The 24,118-nt window shown below is 39.4% G+C and overlaps 1 protein-coding gene across 2 annotated transcripts; it reads right to left on the reverse strand.

Moving 5' to 3' along the window:
- Positions 1-248: 248 nt before the first annotated feature.
- On the reverse strand, positions 249-22,917 carry mapk14b (mitogen-activated protein kinase 14b). Of its 2 annotated transcripts, none has more exons than XM_007561301.2 (12): positions 22,449-22,917; positions 16,498-16,627; positions 11,156-11,214; positions 9,024-9,135; positions 8,592-8,621; positions 8,412-8,459; positions 8,215-8,329; positions 7,873-7,944; positions 5,137-5,216; positions 4,096-4,174; positions 2,870-3,043; positions 249-2,795 (listed from the first exon to the last, which is right to left on the reverse strand). In XM_007561301.2, the coding sequence occupies exons 1-12, from the start codon at positions 22,565-22,567 to the stop codon at positions 2,731-2,733; spliced, it is 1,083 nt and encodes a 360-aa protein (XP_007561363.1). In that variant the 5' UTR covers positions 22,568-22,917; the 3' UTR covers positions 249-2,730. The 2 variants fall into 2 exon arrangements, with proteins under 2 accessions (XP_007561363.1, XP_007561362.1); XM_007561300.2 differs by lacking the exon at positions 5,137-5,216 and adding an exon at positions 4,662-4,741 and having other exon boundaries at positions 22,449-22,915.
- Between the last annotated feature and the right edge of the window lie 1,201 nt (positions 22,918-24,118).

Consider the following 24,118-nt stretch of genomic DNA (forward strand, 5'->3'; position numbering starts at 1 on the left):
CTATAAATAGGATTCTTATCTAATTGCGAGACCAAGAAGTTGCCGAGTGCAATGTTAAAGCTGTGATCAGTCAGCACCTTTAAAGGTGCTCAGCCACAATGCAAAGTAAATGTAATAAAAATGCATTATAAAATGCGTGGTGTGGAGAAAAATGGACTGAATTCTCTGAATAAGAGATTACGTTATGCTGCCCCCTTGTGGTGCTTTATTAACCACCAAACCTCAACCCAAAATAACGCACGCTGTTACAGCTTTGAAAAATAGTAGCCTTTATTTACTGATGGTTGTATATTTACACATAGCATGACCTTGCTATCTTGGTACATTAGGTGAAGAACTCAGTGGAAAATACATGAACATATCTCAGGCAAAGCAAGCAAACCAGGTTAACTTATGACATTGGGACCTGGAGAAGAAACATCTTAATCCGATTGATGCAGATGTGTAAAAATGACAGAATTCGGCATCACCCTTTAGCATCTAGTGAGTAAACATCCACTCATGTGCCTTGCTTGGATATTCTAGTACGTGAACATTTCGGTTCTTGTGATCCTCCTAATATCTTAAAAAATAAAAAATCAGCCCTATATAAATCACTGACATAAATTTTTTTTTATAGAACATGCAGTAAAGTAATACATTAAAAAAAAAACAAAAAAAAAAAAACAATTTACTAACCAGAAGGAAATAAAAATAAAAAAAGATATGCAATGTCGTTTGGATGACTTAGCCAGAGCAACTGTGGTATAACTAGAAATGTGGTTTGACTGGAAAATATTTTCCGGCTTCTGAAAGTGAAATCTTCATTTTAGTGGTCTGACGGGGATGCTGTAAACAGTGACTTTCCAAACTTTTCATATCCCTGGAACTATATAAAACCTTTGATGCATTTTATCTAGATTTCATGTGATAGACCAGCACAAAGCATTGAATTGTGAAGAGGCCCAAATGTCATAACACAGAAGAAAAATGTGGAAGAACATTCTCTAGTACGATCTAGTACTAAAGAAGAACTTCTTGTGTGGCCACAAAGCATATTTATGTGGATGAATGGCCCAGTCAAAGTCCAGACCTAATTCCAATTAAGAAACAGTGGCAAGACTGGGAAAAGTCAATGTTCACAGATGGTTTTCATCCAAAATTATTTTGTCTCTAGATGGACAAAGCCAGTTGAAATAAAGTGTTTCCAGCTGTAATTAAAGTAAAAGGCAGTTCCCCAAAGTTCTGATGATACATTTTTATTTATGGAGAAAAAAAAAACATTAATTTGTTTGTGCCTCTTAATTATCCAATGCTATGTGTCGGTCCATCAAATAAAGTTTGATTACAATACCTTAAAGTTTCTTGTTGTAACATAACACAATGTGGAAAAATTAAAGGAGCATGAACACATTTTCAAGGCTCTACATTTCTGAATATATTTACCATCTTCGTTTTTGTAAACAGGACTATCATACCGACAGGATGCTGAGAACTCAGTTTTCAACCAATTAACATAAACACATTTTAGACAACATGGCTCTCTGTCTGTATACATACACAAGCTGTAACTGCAGTCCCTGATGCCAATGAGGGGGGGGAGGAGGGGAACCAGATATTTAATGATGCCTTTGGATACTGAAACAAGAGGCTCTCCATAAATAACAAAAACAACCCTAAAATCTGACTAATAACATTCTCTTTTACACTGATATACAAACAACTTAACAAAAAGGATCATAAATACAGAGCAAACTGGTGCCCAAAAACATTCAACACACACAATAAATGCAATAATGGTTTATAAAATGCAATATGATTAAATTACATTTGACAGCTAATGTTCTCACAGGAAACATCAGATCTGAATAAATTACGAAGCCAACCCTGTCTTCATCATGCTGCTGTGATACTGGAGCTTTGATGACTGCTAAAACATTCATTTTGGAGCTAAAGAAGTTTCATGAATTGATGCAGATGTATCTGATGAATATGCAGTTCTCCCATAAGTGATAATTTCTTTTTAAAAAAATGACCAAGTCTACAAAACCAAGAAGAAATATAAAGCCTAGATTTTTTTTCTTGTCAAAATGAGTCAATCTCATACATTTCCCCTCATATTCTGTACATACATAGTATAAATTACATACAATATCAATTTAGGCCATTTTAGGATGAACTCTGGTAATCAAATCCATACTGTTGAAGAGATTGGTTAAAGTGTCGATGAATATTCTAATGTGATAATTATTTTTGCCTAAAATACTTATGTACAAATACTGTTTGCTGCAATATCTACACAGAAATAACATTTTGTCTAATATCTGAAGGAGAGAAATACTAATAAAATTTGCCCCCGCTGTGCTAACTCCTAAGTAGTAAAACTTTGTAAATGTGAATCTTCGAATACATTTCCTGAAATTGTTTTCAGATACTGGCATGTATGCTTTTTTTTAAGCTGGGTGACTAAAACTTGAAAACTAATAATTAAATGGTGGAAGCAAAAAAGACGAAACAAGGAACAGTTAAAGTTGGCCTCAGAAGAGGGTTCAAATTAGGGGGCGTTATGAACATGTTATCACAACGTCCCCAAGATATAAATGATGGCAGGCACTTGAATGTCATGGTTGTGCATGTGAGCAGGAAACAAATAGATGGTCACATGTGATTGATAGTTTTAAGAGTGTTCCTTTGAAATAAAAAAGAATAATAAAAGAACTAAACAAAAAGGAAGAAAAGGCGTTTCCCCACTCAGGATTCCATCTCATCGTCTAAAGGTGGCGGCTCAAAGCTGACTACCTCGTCATAGGTTAGGCCTAAAGGAGGGAAAACGCAACAATTAGTACAAAATTCTTATCCCAACCTGGGTTTCCATCTCTTCCAAACTTACTCTTCCACTCCTCGATTTCCAGGTCGCGGCTTTCAAAGCTCTGGTCGTAGGGCTCCGCTTCGGGCTCGTCGTCTGGATCGTGATACTGAGAGAAGTATTGGTGCGCCAGCGCTTCCGACGCCGTGATCCGCTTGTCTGTGTCCAGCACCAGCATTTTCTCCAGCAAGTCTACAGCTGAAAGCACAATGGTTGTTGCACAACCGTTATGTAGGGTTTACAGTGAGGAACGCTGACGTGTTTAGACATTCTGTGACAATCTAGACATGTGTGGTTTTGCAGCACGAGGTACATTAAAATAAATGGTGCGAAACTAAATTTTCCACTCAGTTCTTTCCAAAACAAAATCAAATTGGAGACACTTAACGTCTGGAGATGCCATTTTGAATTACAGGAGGGATGCACGCAAGCTGAGCATAAACTCTGCACAAACCTATTTATATGTACAACTCACAAAATTACAGCCTGTATCACTTGCAACTTGATAAAAGAAATTTAAAAGTTTTTTTCCCCCTCTCACTTCAGAATTATGTGTTGGACTATCACATAAAATCCCATCAAAATAGATTTCTGGTTTCATGGAGACAAATTTTAAACAACAGAGGAAAGCACTGTAAAATGTAAGCAAACTTGAGTAGCTTCTAATTCCAATCCATCTGCACAATTTTACCTCTTTCCTTTACTTATAATATCTTGATGTGCTGAAACTTCATCTCAATAACTTTTAGCCCCCTGCTCGCAGTCTTTATTAGCAGTTTCATATTAGCAACTTATTCCGATGCAAAAGGTAACATTTTTTTCATTTTATCTTGTATTTCATTCACTCAGTGATGCATATGAAAAGTTAATGTAACAGCTAAAAATAAACTATGAATGAAAAAGCAGAAAGAAGTGCAAACTTATATTTGCCTCCTATTTACATAAAGAGAAAATGAGCTGTTCAACCCAAGATGACCATTCCAGCCATATTTCAATCAAATACTCACAAAAATACACATAGCTAAAACAGATACATAAAATACACAATAAGTAAGCTTATTCAATGCTATACTGCTTCATCATAACATTTTTCAATTGCTTTTAACAGCAGAAATATATTTAGATCGATTTATACTACTGTGCAGATTAATGGCAACTTTTAAAAAAATAATGCTTTATGACGCCACTAGGGGGAAGCAGTGAGCCAGAAGTGGTAAAAACCACAGACCGACAACGAAAGAGGAACTTACCAAGAGGGTTGGCGCCAAGGAACACATCAGCGAAGTTCCTCTTGGGCATGTGAGGAAGCGAGTTAATGTAGTTCCTTGCCTGTTAAAGAGATAAACAAAATAAGACAAACTGTTTAAAAAAAAAATAAAAATAATGCCGCCTTTTATTGTCACCATCGAGAAATATTCACACAGCAACCCAACCGGGTGTAGCGAGACGGCTCCAAACTTTTAGCCAACGACCTACACTCTACACACTTAAGTTAGTACAACCCCCCATGAAAAAATAAATAAATAAATAAAACGCTGCACAAAATTTCCTACTGAAAACTAATCACCAGTGCAACAGAAGCCACACCACGACAGCACTCCGAAAGGCATCGCAGTGACAGGCATGGTGAGTCAGAAAGGAAACAGGGAAGAAGTGGAGCGACAGCAAAGAGTGGTGGTGAGCCTGTTGGTGGGGAAGGGAAGTCTGCCGCTATCTGTTTGCAAACAAACATCGAGCCGACAGCTGACTGCTTGCCCCCGTCCTCTGACTCCGGCTGAAGAAGGAGGCCACCTGGGGAAGGGAAAGGGGGTCTCACCTCATGGCTGGGCATCCTGCTTATGAGGGAGGCTGGGGGAGTCCCCGTCAGGCGCATTATCTGCTGCAGCTGGTTTATATCTAAAGCCATGGAGTCAAGGGGAATCATAGCGAGTCAACAAGCATGGGGGGGATGTGGGGGGTTAGTGGAGTCCATAATTAAATGGAAAGAGGCAGATGTAGAAGAGTGGAAGGGGAGGTATCAGACAAAAAGCTGCGACATACAGCATTCTTTTGACTGTCACAGATAAAAAGATTTATAAATCCTTTAGCGCTCGGCAGGGCTCAAAGAATGCTCGACAGACATGGAAAGCAAAGAGAAAACAAGTCAAACTGCAGTCCAACACAAAGCTGGACTGAAGATGGTTTAGTGTAAACACAAGGAAGTGGGCGAACGATAACCAGAACAAAACAGTGGCAAATGAACGCACAGACAGGCAACGGACAAACTAGGCGGGATGGTACTTAGCACTCACAGAATCTGAAGAGATTTTCATCAAGAGCTCGGGCCCTGGGGTTCCGACGAGCATCATTATAAGCTTCAACTGATCAATGTCTACGACACTCACATGAAGGAAAAAAAAAAACAAAGGAATGGATGGACGGCACTGATAAAAAAAAAGGAAAAATGAGTGATAAAACATGCAAAAAAATGAAGAAATAATCCAAAGTAATTTTAGCTGAGATTTAGAGTAATAAATGCAACGCAGCGAGACTGAATGGGAATTGCTGCAGTATTTAATCTCTATCAAGACTGAGAGCAGAAAATGAAAACATTACATATCACTTGTTTGGATAAATGTGGTCCACTAAACATCGTCACATTTGAGCGCTAAATTTGTTTGACAGATGTCAAAAGCATTTTGTCCGACACAGAAAAGCCTTTTCTTCATCTCCAGCAAATTGACTGGTGTTTTGTTGACTTTCATGGACAAAAGCTGCCGTTTCTCTCATTTTCAGAAAAATAGTTCACAGTCTTTTCTCTGATAAACACTGATCTTAAAGAACGATCCCTGCTGCTGTTCACGTCTGGAAATCATTCATTCTCATCTGCCGCTGCTTCTGCTTTTCCCATTCATGTCTTGCAAACACAGTAAGGATTAAATAATTTTTGTTTTTTCATCTTTGGACTTGTTAATGGAATGTTTTATCTGTATTAAAACACAAACATAAATAAATGCTCAAACCAGTGGCTAAAGGACTGGATTTGAAGAGGCCTGCTCAAACACTTTGTTGTGTTATTCTTCAGTTTGAATTGAAGTTTGTCTCAAAGATGCTCTTTATAAGACTTTGCAAACTATTTCATTATAATGTGGGAAAGGAGTTATGCTTACTTCCTCAGTAAGCATAACAAAGCGTAAAATATCATGCCGTGCAGTGTTATTCCACTCTGAGGTTGTCATCAAGCTTAAAATTGAATTCAAATGACCATTGTTAAAGGTTTACAGAGGAATCAGCTGGTGACCATAATGGAGTCATTTTCAGTATGAGTGATGTGCATAAAAGTAAGACGAAGGAGGCTTAATTTTATACACATCACATACAAGAAAACTATTCTCTTTTTCAACAAGCCTGGGACTCATTTAGGCTGCAAGAGAGCAGGGGAAAGCAAACGTTCATTGGATAACAGGAAGGATAAATGGAGTACAGCAAAGTTACGTCATTTGAACTTTTTCTTCAGCTTTCAAAATATGCTCGCCATGGAGCTTGCTGCATTTGGAGATGTTGACCTCTTTTTGGAAATCTCAGCTGAAGTAAAGGTCGTCATTTTCCAGGGAACTCACACAGGGATTCTAGCCAATATGAGATCTTAAACTTCATCATCATTTTGTCTGATTTAAAAAAAAAAAAAATAGTAGAACCAACCCTGTTTGACAACCACTCCATTCTTACACATAGTACAACAGCTTCAAATATAAATATATCAATCAAAAAATACATCTTAAGGCTATTCTTATAGCTCATAAGCTGTTGGAGAGAAATTGAGCTAGCCTAAAAGTACTATAAGCAGGTCAGACATTCAAAAGAAAATTTTGGAGAATGGAAATGAGCCACAAAACTACCTCCGATTATTATTTTAATTTTCTCCCACCAAACAATCTCACTCTGGGAGAATTGAATCCAGAAAACAGCATTAATGTGGCGACACGCTGATGTTCTAGAAACCGGACATGCAGCAAACCAGCGAACCAAATATTCATTTAAATCTGATCTGCTGTTACTAAGAGAGCACAGCACTTACAATGAACACAATACATCTGTCGTAACTTTTAACCACAATCGCAAATAATTGCATTAATTGACAATAATAAGCAAGCACCTAGTCCTCTTAGATTTCATCCCGACAAATAAACATTCATATTTCATTCAGAGAGGTTATGAGGAAGCAGACCAGAAAGATTGCTCTTCAAAAGAGTGAATCACATGTGGTAAGAAATCCCAACTCTAACGACTCCCACACACAGGACATGCAGAGAAAGCGTGGATGAGCTGGTTACTTAGAGCAGGATCACAAACGCATTACACAATCGCCTGGCAGCCCCTTGTTTTTGTTTGTCACAGGACCACTGCCCCATTGGCAGGTGCCAACGTCTGCATTTCATTGTGTTGACATATTATCATCATGCATGTTTTAATAAAAAATAAATAAATAAAAAAAAATCATCTGAATGCTCAGCTGCTGTTTGTGGTTATCCTTGTGGAAGAGAAGCAGAACAATGCACAGTCGTGGAGAGGCAGAAGATGGTGAGCAATGCACTAAAGCAGGGGTGCCCAAGTCCAGTCCTCGAGAGCTACCATCCTGCAACTTTCAGATGCATCCCTGCTTCAACACACCTGAATCAAATGAATGGCTCATTACCAGGCCTCTGTAGAGCTGATCCCGGTCTGTTGGAGTGAGGATACTTCTAAAACTTGCAGGATGGTAGCTCTCGAGGACTGGACTTGGGCACCCCTGCACTAAAGGGTCCATCACAACACTACTATAAGGGCATCGCATGAATCAGTTTACTCTTCCAGCATGCAACCTACAAACACTTTGCAACACTTTTGGCTTAGCCTGAGCAGGGTAGGATTGTTGAGTTTTCAGACTGGTGTAAAACTGAATTACATAAACAGTAAAAATGTCCTCCAGATGAAGAGCATTAAAGAAATGATGGTCAAAGAGAGATTTAATAATGCATGGGACGTAAGTAACATTAGTGAAAGGATACGGTCTGTGCCTGGGAAGAGCGTCCGTCCTGTAAGCAGCTCCGCCATGATGCATCCAACCGACCAGATATCCACTGTTAAACATAAAAATAAAAAAATCTGTTAGCAGAAGCATGAAAATTAATCTGTACAGATGAGGTAAAAAGATTTTCTTTAAAAAAAAAAACATTGAGCTGAAGATTATTTTGCTAGCTGAAGATTATTTTGCTATTCTTGTTTGAAATGGCCTTAAAAATAAGGCCTATTTATCCAAACGGAAGAGTACAATTAAGCACACAGTACAAAATCTAACATTTGTAAAAGCGCATATGTTGATCTCAGTTTTAAGAATTGTGACATTTTACCCGTCATGTTGTAGTGCATCCAGTTGAGCATGATCTCTGGGGCTCGATACCACCGCGTTGCTACGTATCCCGTCATCTCGTCGTCTGTGTGCCGCGCCAAACCAAAGTCAAGGATCTGAGCAATGAGAAGACAGAACAGTGTGCTGAGCACCGCTCAGTGATGTGGGTCCAACACAGTTCTGGGAAATGTTCCTCACCTTAAGCTCACAGTCTTCGTTAACAGCCAGATTACTGGGCTTTAAGTCCTAAAAAAGGTAAAGGGTTCCACTCAGTCAGCATGTTTAATAAAAAAAAAAAAAGAAACAGTATGCTTTGGTTGAAAGAAAATAGTTTAATATATGGAGTTTATCTACATATTCAGCAGAGCCAACACTTACTCTATGGATTATATCTGCTGAGTGGATGTACTGTAGGAGAAAGAGCAAAAACAATGGGTTTAACTCCCAAACTCAATACTATTTTAGACAATGAAATATGTACATATATATGCATAATATACATATTTACATGTAATACGTGAACACAATCTAATCTGATGCAAAAACAAGACATGAAAAAACATGTTAGGTTTGATTATTGCATTGTTTTGACTCCTTTTGTACATGTCGACTAAAAGCATTACATCCAAGACCAAAGATGACCTGAAAGCTTATGATTAGATAAAGCAATAAATGTTTATAAAATTATAAAGAAGCTTACAGAAAATATATGCATCATTGCTTTTCAGAATCATTTTTACCCAGCTGCACCCAGTTACTAATTTTAGTCATTTTAGTTAAAGCTGTTGATTGAGTGAGACTCGCACCAACCTTTAAGCCTCTGAGGATCTGGTAAATGAGAAACTGGACGTGGTCGTCTGTCAGCTTCTGACACTTGACAATGTTGTTTAGATCTGCTCCCATGAGGTGCGTCACCAGATATCTGCAAACGAAACAGTCGATCAGACGTGGTCTTTATTATACATGAGCATCAGCCTTCATAGATGTGTAAAGGCTTTGCCGTGCTACATTACTTTCCCTAACTGTCTGGTAAGTCATTGTAACACTTGGCAAGATGTTTACAAGCTTCTAAAAACCCATCAGCATTATCAGCATAAGGAACGAAGGTCAGCTTAGGCATCAGTTTCACTCGTGCTTTCCTGATAATGAAACCACATCCATGTTTGTTAGAGGTGGAGCTGGATTCCTAACATGTTCAGAAAGCCACAATTTCTTACCTCCTGAGCCAAACAATCTTGTATTTTAGGAGAAAATGGAGAAGAAATAACACTTTAAATGGATCGGCCTTGATATGCTCACTAAGTTCATGTGTCCGCTCCTTATACAGAGAGATTTTTTACATGTTTTTTTTTTTTCATTTATTTCTATACAGATTCTCTTTTTATTCAATTTTGTTCAACTAAAATAGATGGAGCCGTATGGAGCTAACTGAGCATGTATATTTTTAGAGTTATGGCCGTCAATCCATTATGCTTCATTTGTAACTTGTGGGTGCAGGATGGTTATCACTATAATAGAATCCAAACAAAGGAATATATTGTTTGAATATTAACTTGGTTTGCTTTTTTTTTTTTTTTTTTTATTTATAATCTACTTAAAATGAAAATGTTGATTCTCAGCCACAAGGTGTGCTTTCATTTTTGCAACTAGGACCATAACCTGCCCACAGTCACTTTCAACATCTAGTTTTTCTCTTTAAAGAGATTTTTCAGTTCATTCATTGCAAGTATTTGTTGCATTTTGTAACAAATACTTCCCTTTATTTTATTCTCTTTAGCTTCTAACGCTGACATAGTTACCAAGTGGAAGGAGGTAAATGAGAAAATCATAGTTTATTTGTTTCAGCAATTCAATTGTCAAACCTGAGACACGCATAGCAACTGCAGCACATGGCATGGTTTCAATCATTCAGTAAACACAGGCTGGAGAAACTTAACCTCTCCACTCTTCCTCCAGACTCTGGGACCTTGATACCCAAATAAAACACTTACTACTACTCCTTTTTGCCATTTAGAGGACTATAGACCGCTGAGCAATAATCCAGTCACTTTTTTCTGCAAGGTACCTTAGTAAGTGTTACTTTCTGAATGGCATTACTAAAATAAACCAACTCTTCAATTATGTTCTAATTTTTTTAAAGATGTATCTATTTGATGCATTTACTGTCTTAATCAATGAAATTCAAAATCAAACGCATACAACTCATAATTGGCACAGCAGAACACATTCGTAATCGGAACGCATCAACATCCTGAATTAGAACAGCATGAAACAAAAGCTGAATTTTTTACTCCTACTTTGTAAAATTGAAACCCATTTTGCTTCACCAAATGGAAATGCTGTGCACTGATGCGCGGTCTAATGCTCTGTTTCTGATGGCCCGAATCATCATCATCAGTGAGAGACTTGTGTCCATCTGATTTTCTGCAGGATGAAAATAGTTTTTACTGCCTTCACAAACGCTCACCTAAAATAGGGGTGTCACACATCCTGAATCGTCTGTGCAGGTTCAGCTCACATTTCCACAAATGTGCAACAACTTGATGACGCAACAGCACACAGAGAATTCAAGGACGCTCATTGAGGATTCAGCGCGCGCGCGCGCACACACACACGCACACACACGCACACACAGAGTACATGCACAGAGACGGCCAGATGGCTGTTACCATGGAGACTAGCTGTGATGTGCGCTGTGCACGCGTGTTCAGCCCTGCATTCACCTTGGTACACGCTCACCACAAGCTGGGCTCATACAAACTTTAAGTATCTTTTGCAGAACTGCCACGAGTTGCACAAACGTCATTTGGGTTTGAAGTCAAGCAACAGAAGCGTAGACAGAGAGGAGGAAGAGGAACTGAAAAACAATAAGAACCAAAGACTCCCGGAGTGGGGACAAAAAGGCAGCAGAAAGAGGGGGGGGTATGGAAAAAGTAACTTACACATCGTTGAACTCCTCTAAGCTGGTTGCAGGCGTGAAAACATCTAAGAGTCCGATTACCTGCAGAGAAACATAAGTTAGGAGGTTAGTAATCATTTACAACTGCCTGCTCTTCGACACAGAACACGGCATTGGAAAATACTCGGCTCACATGATTAAATATTCTTGTTTTAAATCAAAAGAAAGCATCACACTTGCACCAAAGTTGCTTGAGGTGAGAAACAAGTTTGATGAGGCCTATTTTTACCACGCAAAGCTAGGTTCCCACTGATTTTCTGTTGCAACAATACAGACTTTGCAGATGGAAATTTGCTCAAAAATAAATGTTTTTTTTTTGGTTTTTTTGCGTTGGCTTTTTTTGAGTACTAGAACCTCACCTGCAAAACAAACAGGTCCTGGCATCTGTATGTTCTACAAATCATCAAACAAGACAACACAGAAGTTGGTTTTCAACGTCTTTGTGTGGTGAAGGGGCGATTTAAAGTTTAAAGGCTTCTGGTGGACCAATGTAGATCAGTGGAAACTCAACTATTTATCCATATGCAATTGCTTTCTTTATTAGTTTTCTAGATCTGGAAAATAACAAAAGTAAATTCCAAACTATTTAAGATTCTGTAGTAACCTTGACTGAAGTACAATAACCAGATATCAAAGTGACCTCAAATGTTTCTTTAGATTAAGCCCAACTAACAAATCTAATTTGATCTGATTACATTATTTGTAGATCATGCTATGTTTTGACTACACAGCTCTTTAATCACACAAATGGGGACATTACACAGAATACAGTTTTTTACTTCCTTTGTGGTCAAGTGTGTGCACAAAGCTAAAAAACACAAACCGGTAGGATGCCACCGATGTGGCTAAATACAGTTCATTATAAAAGAAAAGTTGCACACATTAAAATGAGCAGTGGCTCTTTTGCGCTCATCTACAATCTTGTCAAGTGAGACTGAAACTGCAAAAAAGAAAAACCAAACACGATGCGCTGAATATCTGAACATGAATAAACTGCTTTCCTGCTGTTGCAGGATGAACCAAAACAAAGGTGAGGAATGCTGTGCAAAAGCAACTCTGTGTGATATGTATCTGAAGCACCTGCTTATGCACGCAATCATGCATATTTATATACACATATATGTGCAAGCATGCACACTGACATAGAGTGCCAGCCCTGCCCCCATCCCCTAGAGAAGAGACCGAGATGGATAAGGTGCTGTGAAAACATTTGAGCGGCCCACCCACACAGCATCCTAACTCTGAGCTTATTGGCGGAGCTGAAGCCACAGCAAACAGCCGATTGGCCCAGTCTGACTTTCCAAAATCAAAACCCGGGGAGTCTCCTGGCAACAGCACGAGCAAAACACAGAATCCCTTTTCTGTGTGTGTGTGTGTGCGCGTGTGTGTGTGTGTAAATCTCACGTTTGTATCAAAAAGCTGCGCAGCTTTATGCTTTTGCTTCCTGTAAACATGACGAACAAGAGCTCGATAGCATGCATGCACTCTTGCATAAGCCCTTCAGTGTGATTTTATTATGCGAGCAAACTATTCAGTTTCTATACAATGTCACTGATATGCATTTAGCACAATGATTCCACTAATCCCAAATAATCCCCCCCCTCCACTTCATGTAAAACCTGTTTTTCATATGAATACAGAGAGGTAGCTACAGTATCGCCGCTTTGTGCAACACTAATTCCAAAACTGCTCAGCAAACATGCTGTAGCTGTTCCAGTAGTGAAATAAGGGTGTGTTCAGAAAACAGGATCTAGTTAAAAAGTCATGTCGAGAGTGCAATGAATCACAACCAGCTTTCATCGGGTTTTAGTCAAAGGAATCAGGCTCACACAAAGATTCTTTTACGACGACGTATTTTACAGAGATTTTATGTGACGGACCCACAGAAAGTAGAGTAAAAATCCAAAAGTGAAAGGAAAAGACAAGATTTGAGTCAATATTGATTAAATCTGGAAAACTGAATCTTTATCTCATGTGTCAAGCTTTAAAAGGCCTTTTGAAAGCCTGACGTAGAATAGTTCATAAGCACACTTTCTAAATCAAAAGCTTTAATGACAAAATAAAAGAAAAACAGAAAGAAACGCACTCTCTTCCATACATGATTGCTCGTCCTCCTTTCCCTCAAATCTAACTGTTAAAATTTGCTAATGTCATCATAGCGCTCGGCCTCATCGGCACTGACGAGACACTGTGCAGGACTGAACTGCAACATCAACAATGACCCGATTCTGAACATCAGAAAGATCAAGGAAATTATTGTGGATTTCTGCAGAAGCAGACAAAACCACTCACAGATCTCTGCAGGCGGGGAGGTAATAGAGAGACTTCCTAACTCTAAATACCTGGGAGTAACTACTTCAGAGGATTTGACCTAGAACAATAAGCAAAGTGGCTAACACAGCGGAGAAAGTTATTGGAGTCAATTCTTCCAGAGAGCAATAACATCCGCACCAACCACTGGCTGAGAAGAATCCGCAAAAGTATTTGTAACCAACACCATCCGGTGCATCACCTGTCCCATCTGCTGCCCTCAGGTAGGAGGTGCAGGTTTATACAAGCTTGTAGCCTCAGGCGGTGAGGCTGCTGAACAGCGCCTCCCTTCTTCTGTCTACCCCATCCAGAGACAATCAGCCTAACTGCATTAATCAAACATTACTCTTCTGTGTTGATATTGGAGATGTGCCGATCAGGTTTTTTCCTGGCGATTCTGATTCCGATCACCCATGAGGCCCGATCACGGCCGATCACCGATACCGATCACATAATTATTTTTTTAATCATAAGCACTACTGGTTACATTATGTGGAAAAAGGAACCATGAATTCACCTTAATTTAGACAAAAACTTGTTTTTAATAACTTTTTCCAAGAAAAAAACAAAACAGGCACTGTGCAAATTGTAGTGCTATTGATAATACTATCTTTAACAGACTGATAACATATGAAGGCTCTGAAGAGGCTAAATAATGCACAGCCAAAATAAAACCTCTCAACATTGCCAAGAAATTCAAGTATAAAACTTGACATTCAAAGGCAAAAACAGGTTCCATTACAACAAACAATCCAGAGTTACTGAATGAAAACTTCCTGTTAGCATGGCGGCTAGCTGATTACTGCTAGCTCTGATTGGCTGTTTCTGACTGAGCGGAGTAATTATGCAGAACAGGGAGGAGATCGATTATTTTCTCAGAGATAATCTGTCTCATGTTAGGACAGCAAAAGTTTTAATAAGTATGTAAAATGTTTTTTTTTTTTTTAGGTTAGATGCTGCAGCTTTAAGCAGGTTCGGTGTGAGAGTCACTACCAGGTGGAGCAGAAGCGAAGCTCCGTCTGTGAAATATTACTACCTGTAGCGTAGCAGCGGTTCAACAGTGAGAGCAGAACCAGCGTCTTACATCGCAGCTCGAAGACTTAAATAATTTTGCGGGTTATTTGTTTAGCTTTCTGACCGTCATGCTAATCCGGGTGAGTGTTTGTAGCTGTGCGCTGCTTTACCTGCTATCTGATCCTCCGTATGTCTTTTTTACTGCAGTGAGCCTCGATGTAGCCAAACTCTGTCAAGTATGGCATTGTTTTTATGCCATATTGGATTCGTCGTGTTGATGCATTTTGACCTGCTTCAATTTTCCGCCGCAACAAGCAAACTTCCCCATTCACTCAGTGCGATATAGTTCCACACGGCATCGCTTATAGGATTTGTTGCTGCGCGTTTGCGCAGTGTGAAGGAAAGAGGAGACCAGCTGCACAGGCAGGCTGCGAAATGAGATGCAGGTGATGATCGGTTTGTGTGATCGGCAACAAGAGACCGTGATCGGCGATCACCGATCATACACTTTTTCACGGAAATCGGCCGATTATGATCGGTGGCCGATCGATCGGACCACCTCTAGTTGATATGCTGTCACTGCTTACTAAACTTGTGCCAACACTGAAATCATTTACTGTGCATTGTGAGTGCTGGGCTAATTTTGTAGTGGGTGTTTAGAGGACTAATCTTGAATTTCTGAATGAATGAATGTGACAAACAAATGTCGGGGGAAGGGGGGGGGGTTAAGACAAAGAATTGAAAATAAGAAAGGAATTTCAGATATTTGTTCAGCAAAGTCTCTTACTCCTGTGATAGCTGCAAGCACACCAACAAAAACAAACTCTTAGCCATGCAAATTTCTCCACACACAACTTAGTTCTAAACCTTAAATAGCCGATATCTGCTTATGTAGAGTAATTCAGTCATTTGTGGAGTGCTACTATTATTAGAGTTCCTACAATTTTCATATAAAATACTTTTTAATTTGTAGAGTTCCATTTTTAAGTTCATGCTTGTAAAGCTTTAAATTGGAACCAGGAAACGCCACAGAAGAAGGAACACAGATAAAGCAAGGAAGGATCATGGGATAATGAAAGTACAGAAGGAAGGAAGGACACCAAAAAGGGAGAGACCAAGGAAAGAAAGAAACATAAGGACACAAGGAAGAAAGTGAAGAGAAGGAAGGAGACAAAAGGAAAAAAGTAAGACGGCATGAAGGATAAGGACTTGAATAACACAAAGAGCGACAGAAAGGAGAGAAAATAAAAGGGAAAGAATTTCGGAAGGAAGGAAAGTATAGCTTTAAAGAAGAAAGGGAATAAAGAAAAGAAAGAATGGAAACAACAAATTTGAAATATTTTTCATTCTTCTTTTTCTTCCTCATGCTCATCCAGACTTTGGAATCTATTCAATCAAAATGGGAGCAGAAGCAGTGATTTGTGGCAACTGAAGCCACTGCCCTGAGTAATGCACTGTGACAAAAAGGGACACACAGAGAAAGAAGACTCCGTAGAGCAGAGGGTGATGAGAGAGTGCATCTAGTAAACTTGTTTGGTGACTCAGAAAGCACAAAGCGGCACAGAGCCACACGCAGGGGGAAAACCTCTCCAAGCAAGAGCCGACACCTGCCTCAGCTGGCCAGTTCAGTCTTGGGTTGGTTATGCTATCATTCACAGAACAACAGAAACCTCAGTGTGTTGCTATGACCTTCACTTTTCTCATAATTGGAGCCTTTTCAAACGTGCCATATAAATAACCTGTAACCTGATTAATACAGTCTAGTTACATGTGTCACAACATGTTTTCCTCTGTTCTCTTCCCCCCCCTTCCAGAATCAGCACTGCATGATGCCCTAATGTCACCTGGCTCTCCCTGCATGTACAGCAGACATAGATGTGACCGGGCGGTTATTAAGGCTTAAAATAAACAAAAGACATATGCAGGTTTGCGTGCGGGTTTGCAGAGCCAGGACAGAGGTATTGCTGGAAGCGAGGGAGGCCGAACTGCAGGGGGACTTACGTTCTCGTGCTTCATGTGTTTGAGCAGCCGCAGCTCTCTGTACGTTCTCTTTGCGTGGATGATGGACTGGAAAGGTCTGGACAGCTTCTTCACCGCCACCTTGAGGCCCGTCTTCTCGTCGAACGCCGAGCTGTGAACGAGCAGAACGTATGAATCGCGTGAGACGAAGGCAGCCGATGTCTTAATGCAGGCGGGGAATAAATAACTGCATCAAAAGCTCAACGTTTCCCTTGATTTAGCCGACAGCGAGATCCTTCACCTGACTGTGCAGGTGGTCACAACCCAGCAGACGGAGCAAATAATTGCATAACACTGAGCCCTCGGTTTCAGTTCTTACTTTAATAACTGAACCTGCTGCTGAACATTATGACCGCTGTGGACGGCAACAGGCAGAAGAACAACAGCCACTTTAGTACTGAACTGCTGTTCAAAGCACTGTCCAGATAAAGCAAACCTACCGTTGTATATGGAGTATTTTACATTTGCTAAGTTTGCATGCTGTAAAGACGGATTTCGTCATTATATTAAGCATTACAACTTTAAAAACCTTGTACTGGGGAATACATATCCATCATCAAATCTCTTATAACTAATTACTCTTATCACACAAAAACTGCACAACATATTAGGTATCCTTATTACATACATATGCTGATTATAATATCTGTAAGTGTACTGTATTTCTGTATTGTAATTACAAAGGACTGCTTTGAATGCATTATTTAGCAAGTCATTAGACTCTGCATCAAAGAAATTGCATGCAAAAAAAATTACTGGAGCTGAAAAACATCAAATATTGCTACCTTATAAAAATGCTAATTTGTGATTAATTATTTACACTGCAGAGATTTTTCAAATTAAAAAGAAGACTGCCGCACAACTTCTTTGCTTACAAAGCAACGGTTTCTAAATAAAAACAGTTGAACGGGATATTTTTTGTCAAAAACAGCGAATCCGGTCGGACCAAACATGCAACACTCGGAAAAGCAGAGAAGTGATTTTGTTTTATCAAGTTTCAAACGTTACTCAGGGATTTTCCGTGGTCTCCTCAACACACAGGCAGACAGATCTTTCCTTTAAAACACACAACATATTTCTGCCTTTACTGTATCTGAAAGGAGCACAACCTGCTTGAGATAACCCACATTCCTCTCAGGTCAATCACCTAATCTGAATAGATATAAAGATGACTGCAAACCCAGGTGGAAAAAAAATAGCAATCTTTCCTGATAATGATGCTAACAAATTTGTTGTTACAATGGTAGTCTGCTTTTTGTCAAGACTAGACTACAAATACAAAACAGGAACTTTAGTCAATGAGCAGCAAAACTCAGAAACAGAGCAGTGTAAATTTCTCCTGGACACCTTAATACACACTTGGACGGTCAACATTTTAAACTACCAAGAATGCAAAACACATCCTAGAATTTACTCCCAGCTGTAGCAGGGTTAGTGGTAAACTATGACCCTATTTGTCATGCGTCCATAACAAGAACATTAAGATAAGCATTGCGCTCTTTCCAGTAAGCCGAAGATAATCTCCCACACCCAAAGTTGGAGGCTTGAGGAACAACCATGTGTGTGTCAGCAGTGAGGGAAAAGTCAGACTCAGCAGAACCAGAACTAAAATAAAAAAAAATAAAAAAATATGACACGAGCAAACCATGTTTAAAACTACTGCTAATCTACAAGGCAAACAGAACAAGCCTAAGAACACATCGTCCAATTAGTCTGCGATAAATGGAAGTGCAGCAACAAATGGCCATAAACTGTGGGCTGTAAAAAAGGAGCAGCGCTGTGAGGCCAGCTTCTCATGGAAGTGGAGAGCCAGGCTGCTGACTAACAGGCACGCTAAGTGAGCAAACACATAAATGTGTACTACAAATGACTGGTAGAGATGTCTGTAATGGGTGCAGTGTCATCTTTCAGTGCATTTTAGCTGTTCTCTCCTGGAGAAAATCGTAAACCTACAGTCGCATTGTTGTGTGAACTAAATCTGAGTAAGCCATTTTGTGCCAGCCTACATTCATTTACACATCGAGATCTTTATCTTACGGTGTTTGGACACATCTGACAACAACACCTCAGCAAGTTTTAATGCAGTCTAATCACAAGAGTCTGAAGACAGGTGCTTTTCTTTAGTGAAATTTCAGATTATTAGAGCATAAACCAACGTGATTAAACTGAGACAACAAAAACTTTTCTATAACCGTCAGCAGCAGCATACAGTATGTCATTCTTAATTTTCTTTCTTTTTATATATTTTTAACACTTTATCTTTATGTGACCCCACATGCCCTGACCCTGCTGTTACACCAGAATTTCCCCACTGTGGGACCCACAAAGGATATTTATATCTATACCTATATTTATTTCTATATTTATTTCTAGCAATGTCTTCAGCAGCAACACATTGGGAACTCTAATCAAATGAAAACAAATAAAAACTTTACATACAAGTCTACAATGCATTTAGCCTTTGTTACTTAGTGTGTTTGTTTTTAGAACAATCGCGTACAAATGCAATATTTAAATTAACTAAAGTGAATAAAAAAACATCCTTTTTTTTAAAAAAAAAGGACAAATATAATTCTTACAACTTTTAAGGCTCTCAAAATAATTTTAGGTGACTTTTGCTGTCACAACCCTAATTTTCATTTGCAAAGAATGGAGGAAAAAAAAAAAACACGCACCAAGACATAAAACTAATTAATGCAGGTATGCAAGACAGGTGTTATGAGTACTAATCTTTTTATCCATTTTAAGACAAGAACAAACATCAAGATGATCCAGAAATGTAGGCCAGTGCAGCCTTTCCAGTTAACACACTAACCTTTGAGAAACATGACAAACTAAGAAAAGAAAAAAGAAGCCATTTTTAAGGTTTGTCATAGAGGTATTTGCACTCTTCATCATCTAGATTTGCTGTTTTTGGGCTCAAGATGTCAGAGCTCACAATGCACATAATTACAGAGCTCAGGTGTTGATGTCCTCCTAGTGACATAAGGCAACAAGAGCAATCAATGCAAGAACTGGTATGACAAATATAAGAGCTGTGATAACTTAGTCAAAATTGGCAGCCAAGCTACACCCTGCTTATTTACTGTTTTTTGTTTTTCTTGAGCAAACTGAAGCAGTATTAACGTGAAAAAGAAAAAGTAAACTGCAGTATAATAGAAAACATTAACATGCAGTGAAGCTGTAATATGCTCTGCTCAGAAAGACACATAAAACACATTTTCTGAATGCAATACTAAAGGACATAACTTTCCAGGCAAAATAAGTCTTTTCCTTTCATCTAGAAAAAAAGGACGGAGCTGCGGGGGGGGGGGACTGCAAATATGTTAAACTGAAGTTTTCAACCATTTAAGAGTTGCTGTAACGTTTTGTGACGTCCAAACTACAGACTAAAAATGATTTCTAAAGATGCTGAAGTTAAAGACAGAAAAGGACTTGTTCTTAAACTTAAGCTGAAAACATAATACTGCGAGACGAGAACTGAGTGAGTCAGAGCGCAACAAGGCGTGTAATTTGAATTTCAAAAACTTTGCTACACAGTTGTGCCCCATTTTTATCTTTGACTGTCTGACACTTTAAAATGTGACTAACCTCTGGCTCTGTATTGGGTTCGTGTTTTTGTTGTTGTTCTTAGCTGAGAAAAGTCAACTTGGAGCCTATTTAAACCATTCAACACTGACTTTCTGCAAACAGTGACATTCAGGGTAAACTCTACAAAGCTTTAAAATCGTTTGAATCAGTGCGACTTTTTAAAATAAAACTGAGCACTGCTAAGACGACATGGGATTGTTTTCACATTATATCACTGAGAGGGAAACCAATAAACCAGCATAATAAATCTTTTTCGCACAAATTTGTGTGACAAAATTGAGCAATACTATGGGAGCAACAATAAAAGACTCAAAAGGAGTGCAGCTAGAGGAGCTGACGGTATTCATGCTTTTCAGAAACAATGAAGGATTTCAGAGGCTGAAGGCTGTTTGGAGAAACTGGCCGGATGATTTATTAGAAGTTACTGTAGTTAAACAGGCTTTGATGTTTCTGACAAAGACAGCATGAACTTGTTGTAGGATTCAAAAAAAGAGAAGGACTTCTTTTTCCCTTTTTGATTTGCTTTACTTTTAAAAACAGTAGCAGCTGACAGCAGTGTGACATGAGTGAAATTGCAAGCTCAAAGTTTTATCAGCTCTTTTGCAGTAAAGTCGCAAGGAAAAGATAAGCGTAAAAGAAAAATATAAAATAGTTTGACATATAAATCACACAGAACCTCACAAGAGTAATAACAGCATTACAACTTTTTAGACTGTGTCCCATTTGACTGACTTTTGGAGGAACTGTATGCGACAGACCAACACAAAATAGTGTATAATTGAGAAATGAGGCAAAAAAAAGAAACAAAGCTTTCATATTTTTTTCATAAATCAAAACTGAAAGTGTGTAATCGATCAATGCCTTTACAGTGACTTCATGCTTTGATTACTACTGCAGGTCTTTTTGAGGAATTTCCTTGCAAAATCCTAAGGAAGTTTGGATGGAGAGAGTGAACATGAATCTAAGCTTGGCCAGAGATATTAAATTACACTTAGGGAAATTTGACTAGGCCATTTTAATATATGAATAACTAAGCCTGCACAATATTAGAAAATCTTGCAATAACATTAGCAAATATTACGATGGCAATATCTGGTGCGATATGTGTATGTTTTCTTCTTTCCTCTACTTCTAATCAGTGCTTCCTACTCTGTATGGCCTTCAGTATTTTTGGAAATGTCATTTATGTCTAAGCGAGAGCTTTTGCTGAGTTGAAACTCTGGTCTACTGGCTAAATATTGTACTCCGAAAGATCCTCTCTGATAAACCCAATAAACCTTCGAGGCATTCACTTAACAGCTGAATTTGCACTCAGACTAAAATGACTTCCGTTTCACAGTTGGATGCAATTGTTTTGTGGCTCCCTAACATAAAAACCACTTCAGTTTGTGATTGCGACATGAAGCTGGGGGGGGGGGGGGCTATGAAAACGTTGCAAGAGTTCTCCCGATTCACTTTAATAGCGGTTATTATCGTCAATTCTAAATATGGGCATGCACTTCCGTGGAATTCCTCTTGCAAAAGACTTTACAAGCAGCTAAAGTTGGGTCAAAGTAAGCAGGAAAGTTACAGGTCCAACACGTCTATATCATAATGACATGGCTGAGTTGGAGGGCGTCACAGCTGAGGCCAACACCTAACCTCGGGACTGTGACTCATCCGTGTGTAACACAACGGGAGAAAGGATGACATCATTCCAGACTAGAGTCATCATCATCATCCTCGGATGGGTTCCTGTAGAACGATGTGAAGTAAGGGGGCCTGCTTTCCGAAAAACCACGTGACCTCCTGGTACTCTGCAGGCTGCACCCAACTGGAAAATGAATAATGTACATGCAATACTAGGACGGGTCAGGTAGTTAGTTCTTTACGTGCAGGACTAAGAGCAGCCATGCTATTTACAGACACCATCAGAACAGATGCAACGAGGAGGCACCCTTTCTCCATAGGATACAAGTATGGGCATGTCATCTAATCAGAGGAGGGACCAGTGCAAACCGAAGGCCGTCTGCACAGTAGACACCAGGAGTGTCGCTAAAACTTAAAGCAAAAAAAAAGGAAAAGAAGAAGAACCAAAAGTGAGCATGGAAACGCAAGCCAATGTGCACAAAACATAAATCAAAGCCCGAAATTGACGCGAACTGCTATGGTAAGTGCACGACGAGAAGCTGTAAACAATAGCTGCTGTTCAAGCATGTCTTCCACGGAAGCTCGATGCAAGCTAATAACTACTCCCGAGGAGAGCCAGCTCGCTTGGCCTCCGCGGGTAATGGGAAGCCAGTCGGTCGTTGTGCAATCGCGCCGCGAGCTTTCGACAGGACTCTGCAGCAGCAACTACTCACCACACGGATCCGTAAGCACCGGAGCCGACCGGAGACAGGTTCTGATAGCGCTGCGGGACTTCCCACACGGTTTTGTTGAGCTCCTGTCGGTAAAAAACGGGTCTCTCCTTGTGCGACATTCCTGCGGATTGACCACCAGCAGCCCCGCGGTGACAAAACAAGCCAGCGGAAACTTCTGCCCTCTTCTCCGCTCCTCCCTGCGTGTAGCGACGTGCTGTGCTGCAGCTCTCCCTGTGTAAACTCTAAAAATGAAGCACAACTTCACTCGCCCAGTCTCTGCAAAAAAAAAAAAAAAAAAAAAAAAAAAAAAAGAGCAGTTGCGCAAAAGGAAAATCCCCCTCCTCTGTCTGCGGAGCGCTCGGAAACAACTTGGTGTACACAATGTTTCAGGTCAGGAAGCCCTCTGTCTGGCTTTCGCTGGATTTTTCGCCTCTATTCTGAGCTGGGCGCGAGGCGACCTGAACGCGCACGTTCGATCGTCACTGCGCGTTCACGGTGGTGAGAAAGATTTTCTCGCGAGAAAGTGCGCGCTATTGGGTAACTAGGGGATATCCCCTGGGGCGGGAATCTCCCTCTGTCAATAGTTAGGCATTTTTACTTGAATAGCCTCTGATAAGAATAAAACATGCCAGAATGAGGCATACTTTGAAAATGTATCTAAATTACAACCAAACCTGGTTACTAAATGGTTTAAATGAAGAAAAAAAAATATTGTACAACTGTTTAAAACCCCCTAATTTGGACTAAACATTGTCTTACCTGGAGCATTTTTCACAGATTGACATGGTATAACCAAGACCTGTGTAGTTTATTGTGATTGTATGTAGTAATACACAACTAATTATTGTTATTTGTATAATTATTATTGTTAGTAGTAGCAGTAGTAGTTGCTGCTGTTGTTGTAGTACCCCGGGTACTCCAGCTTTCCCATAGTCTAAAAACAACTGATCTCTCTAAATTGCCTTTAGGCGTTTGTGTGTGCATGATTGTTTGTCCTGTGTGCTGAGCCCTGTAATGGACCGGTGACCTGTCCAGTGTGTATTCCACCTCTTTCCTCGTGACCATTGAAGATTAGCACCAGCCATTCTGTAACTGTGAAAGGGGAACCTGGTACAGATAGATTGTTGTCGTTCAATCACCCAGCAAGGTCCCAATGAGACACAGCATCTCTTTCTCCAGGAAATCCTGGTCAAGGTCACTGCACAATTTCAAAAACAACATCAGTAAAGCTAAAAAGGAATAATAAGAGAAAAACGTTATGCCCCAAAACAGACTCACGCCAACATAATTCATCACCAAGAAAATGCTGGATGGAATATATCATGTCTCTTTCAAGCAATGAAGAGACAAAAATATGAAGAGAAGGAATTGTCTCTTAACATATAAACATATCTTACAGAAGTGGAGCAAAATAGAGAAATGCACTCTTACCAAATTCTGTTTTAATTCAGGGATCTTCAACCATATTTTTTTTATCTGGACCTGATATTATAAATACTGATACGAAATGACAAAATGCTTGAAACAAAAGTATGGGAATTACCTCAGTAAGCTATTCCAGTACAAAAACATGCATTTTCCTCCTATAGTTTAAAGATATTTATCCAAATATTTATCCAAGATGCAACAGCAGGTCAAATTGCATCAATCTGTTCCATATGCATGGCAGC

The sequence above is a fragment of the Poecilia formosa genome, unplaced genomic scaffold (genome assembly GCF_000485575.1).
Source record: "Poecilia formosa unplaced genomic scaffold, Poecilia_formosa-5.1.2 Scaffold124, whole genome shotgun sequence".
Taxonomy (NCBI): Eukaryota; Metazoa; Chordata; class Actinopteri; order Cyprinodontiformes; family Poeciliidae; genus Poecilia; species Poecilia formosa.

Bases quoted from the DNA above. Each gene is read 5' to 3' on its own strand.
- mapk14b (XM_007561301.2), bottom strand. From the start codon at position 22,567: ATGTCGCACAAGGAGAGACCCGTTTTTTACCGACAGGAGCTCAACAAA. The intron at 8,460-8,591 runs GTAAGTGTTGGC...TACCTTTTTTAG, and splicing joins CAGCAGATATAATCCATAGA to GACTTAAAGCCCAGTAATCT. The intron at 3,044-4,095 runs GTAAGTTCCTCT...TTGTGCTTTCAG, and splicing joins CCTTGGCGCCAACCCTCTTG to CTGTAGACTTGCTGGAGAAA.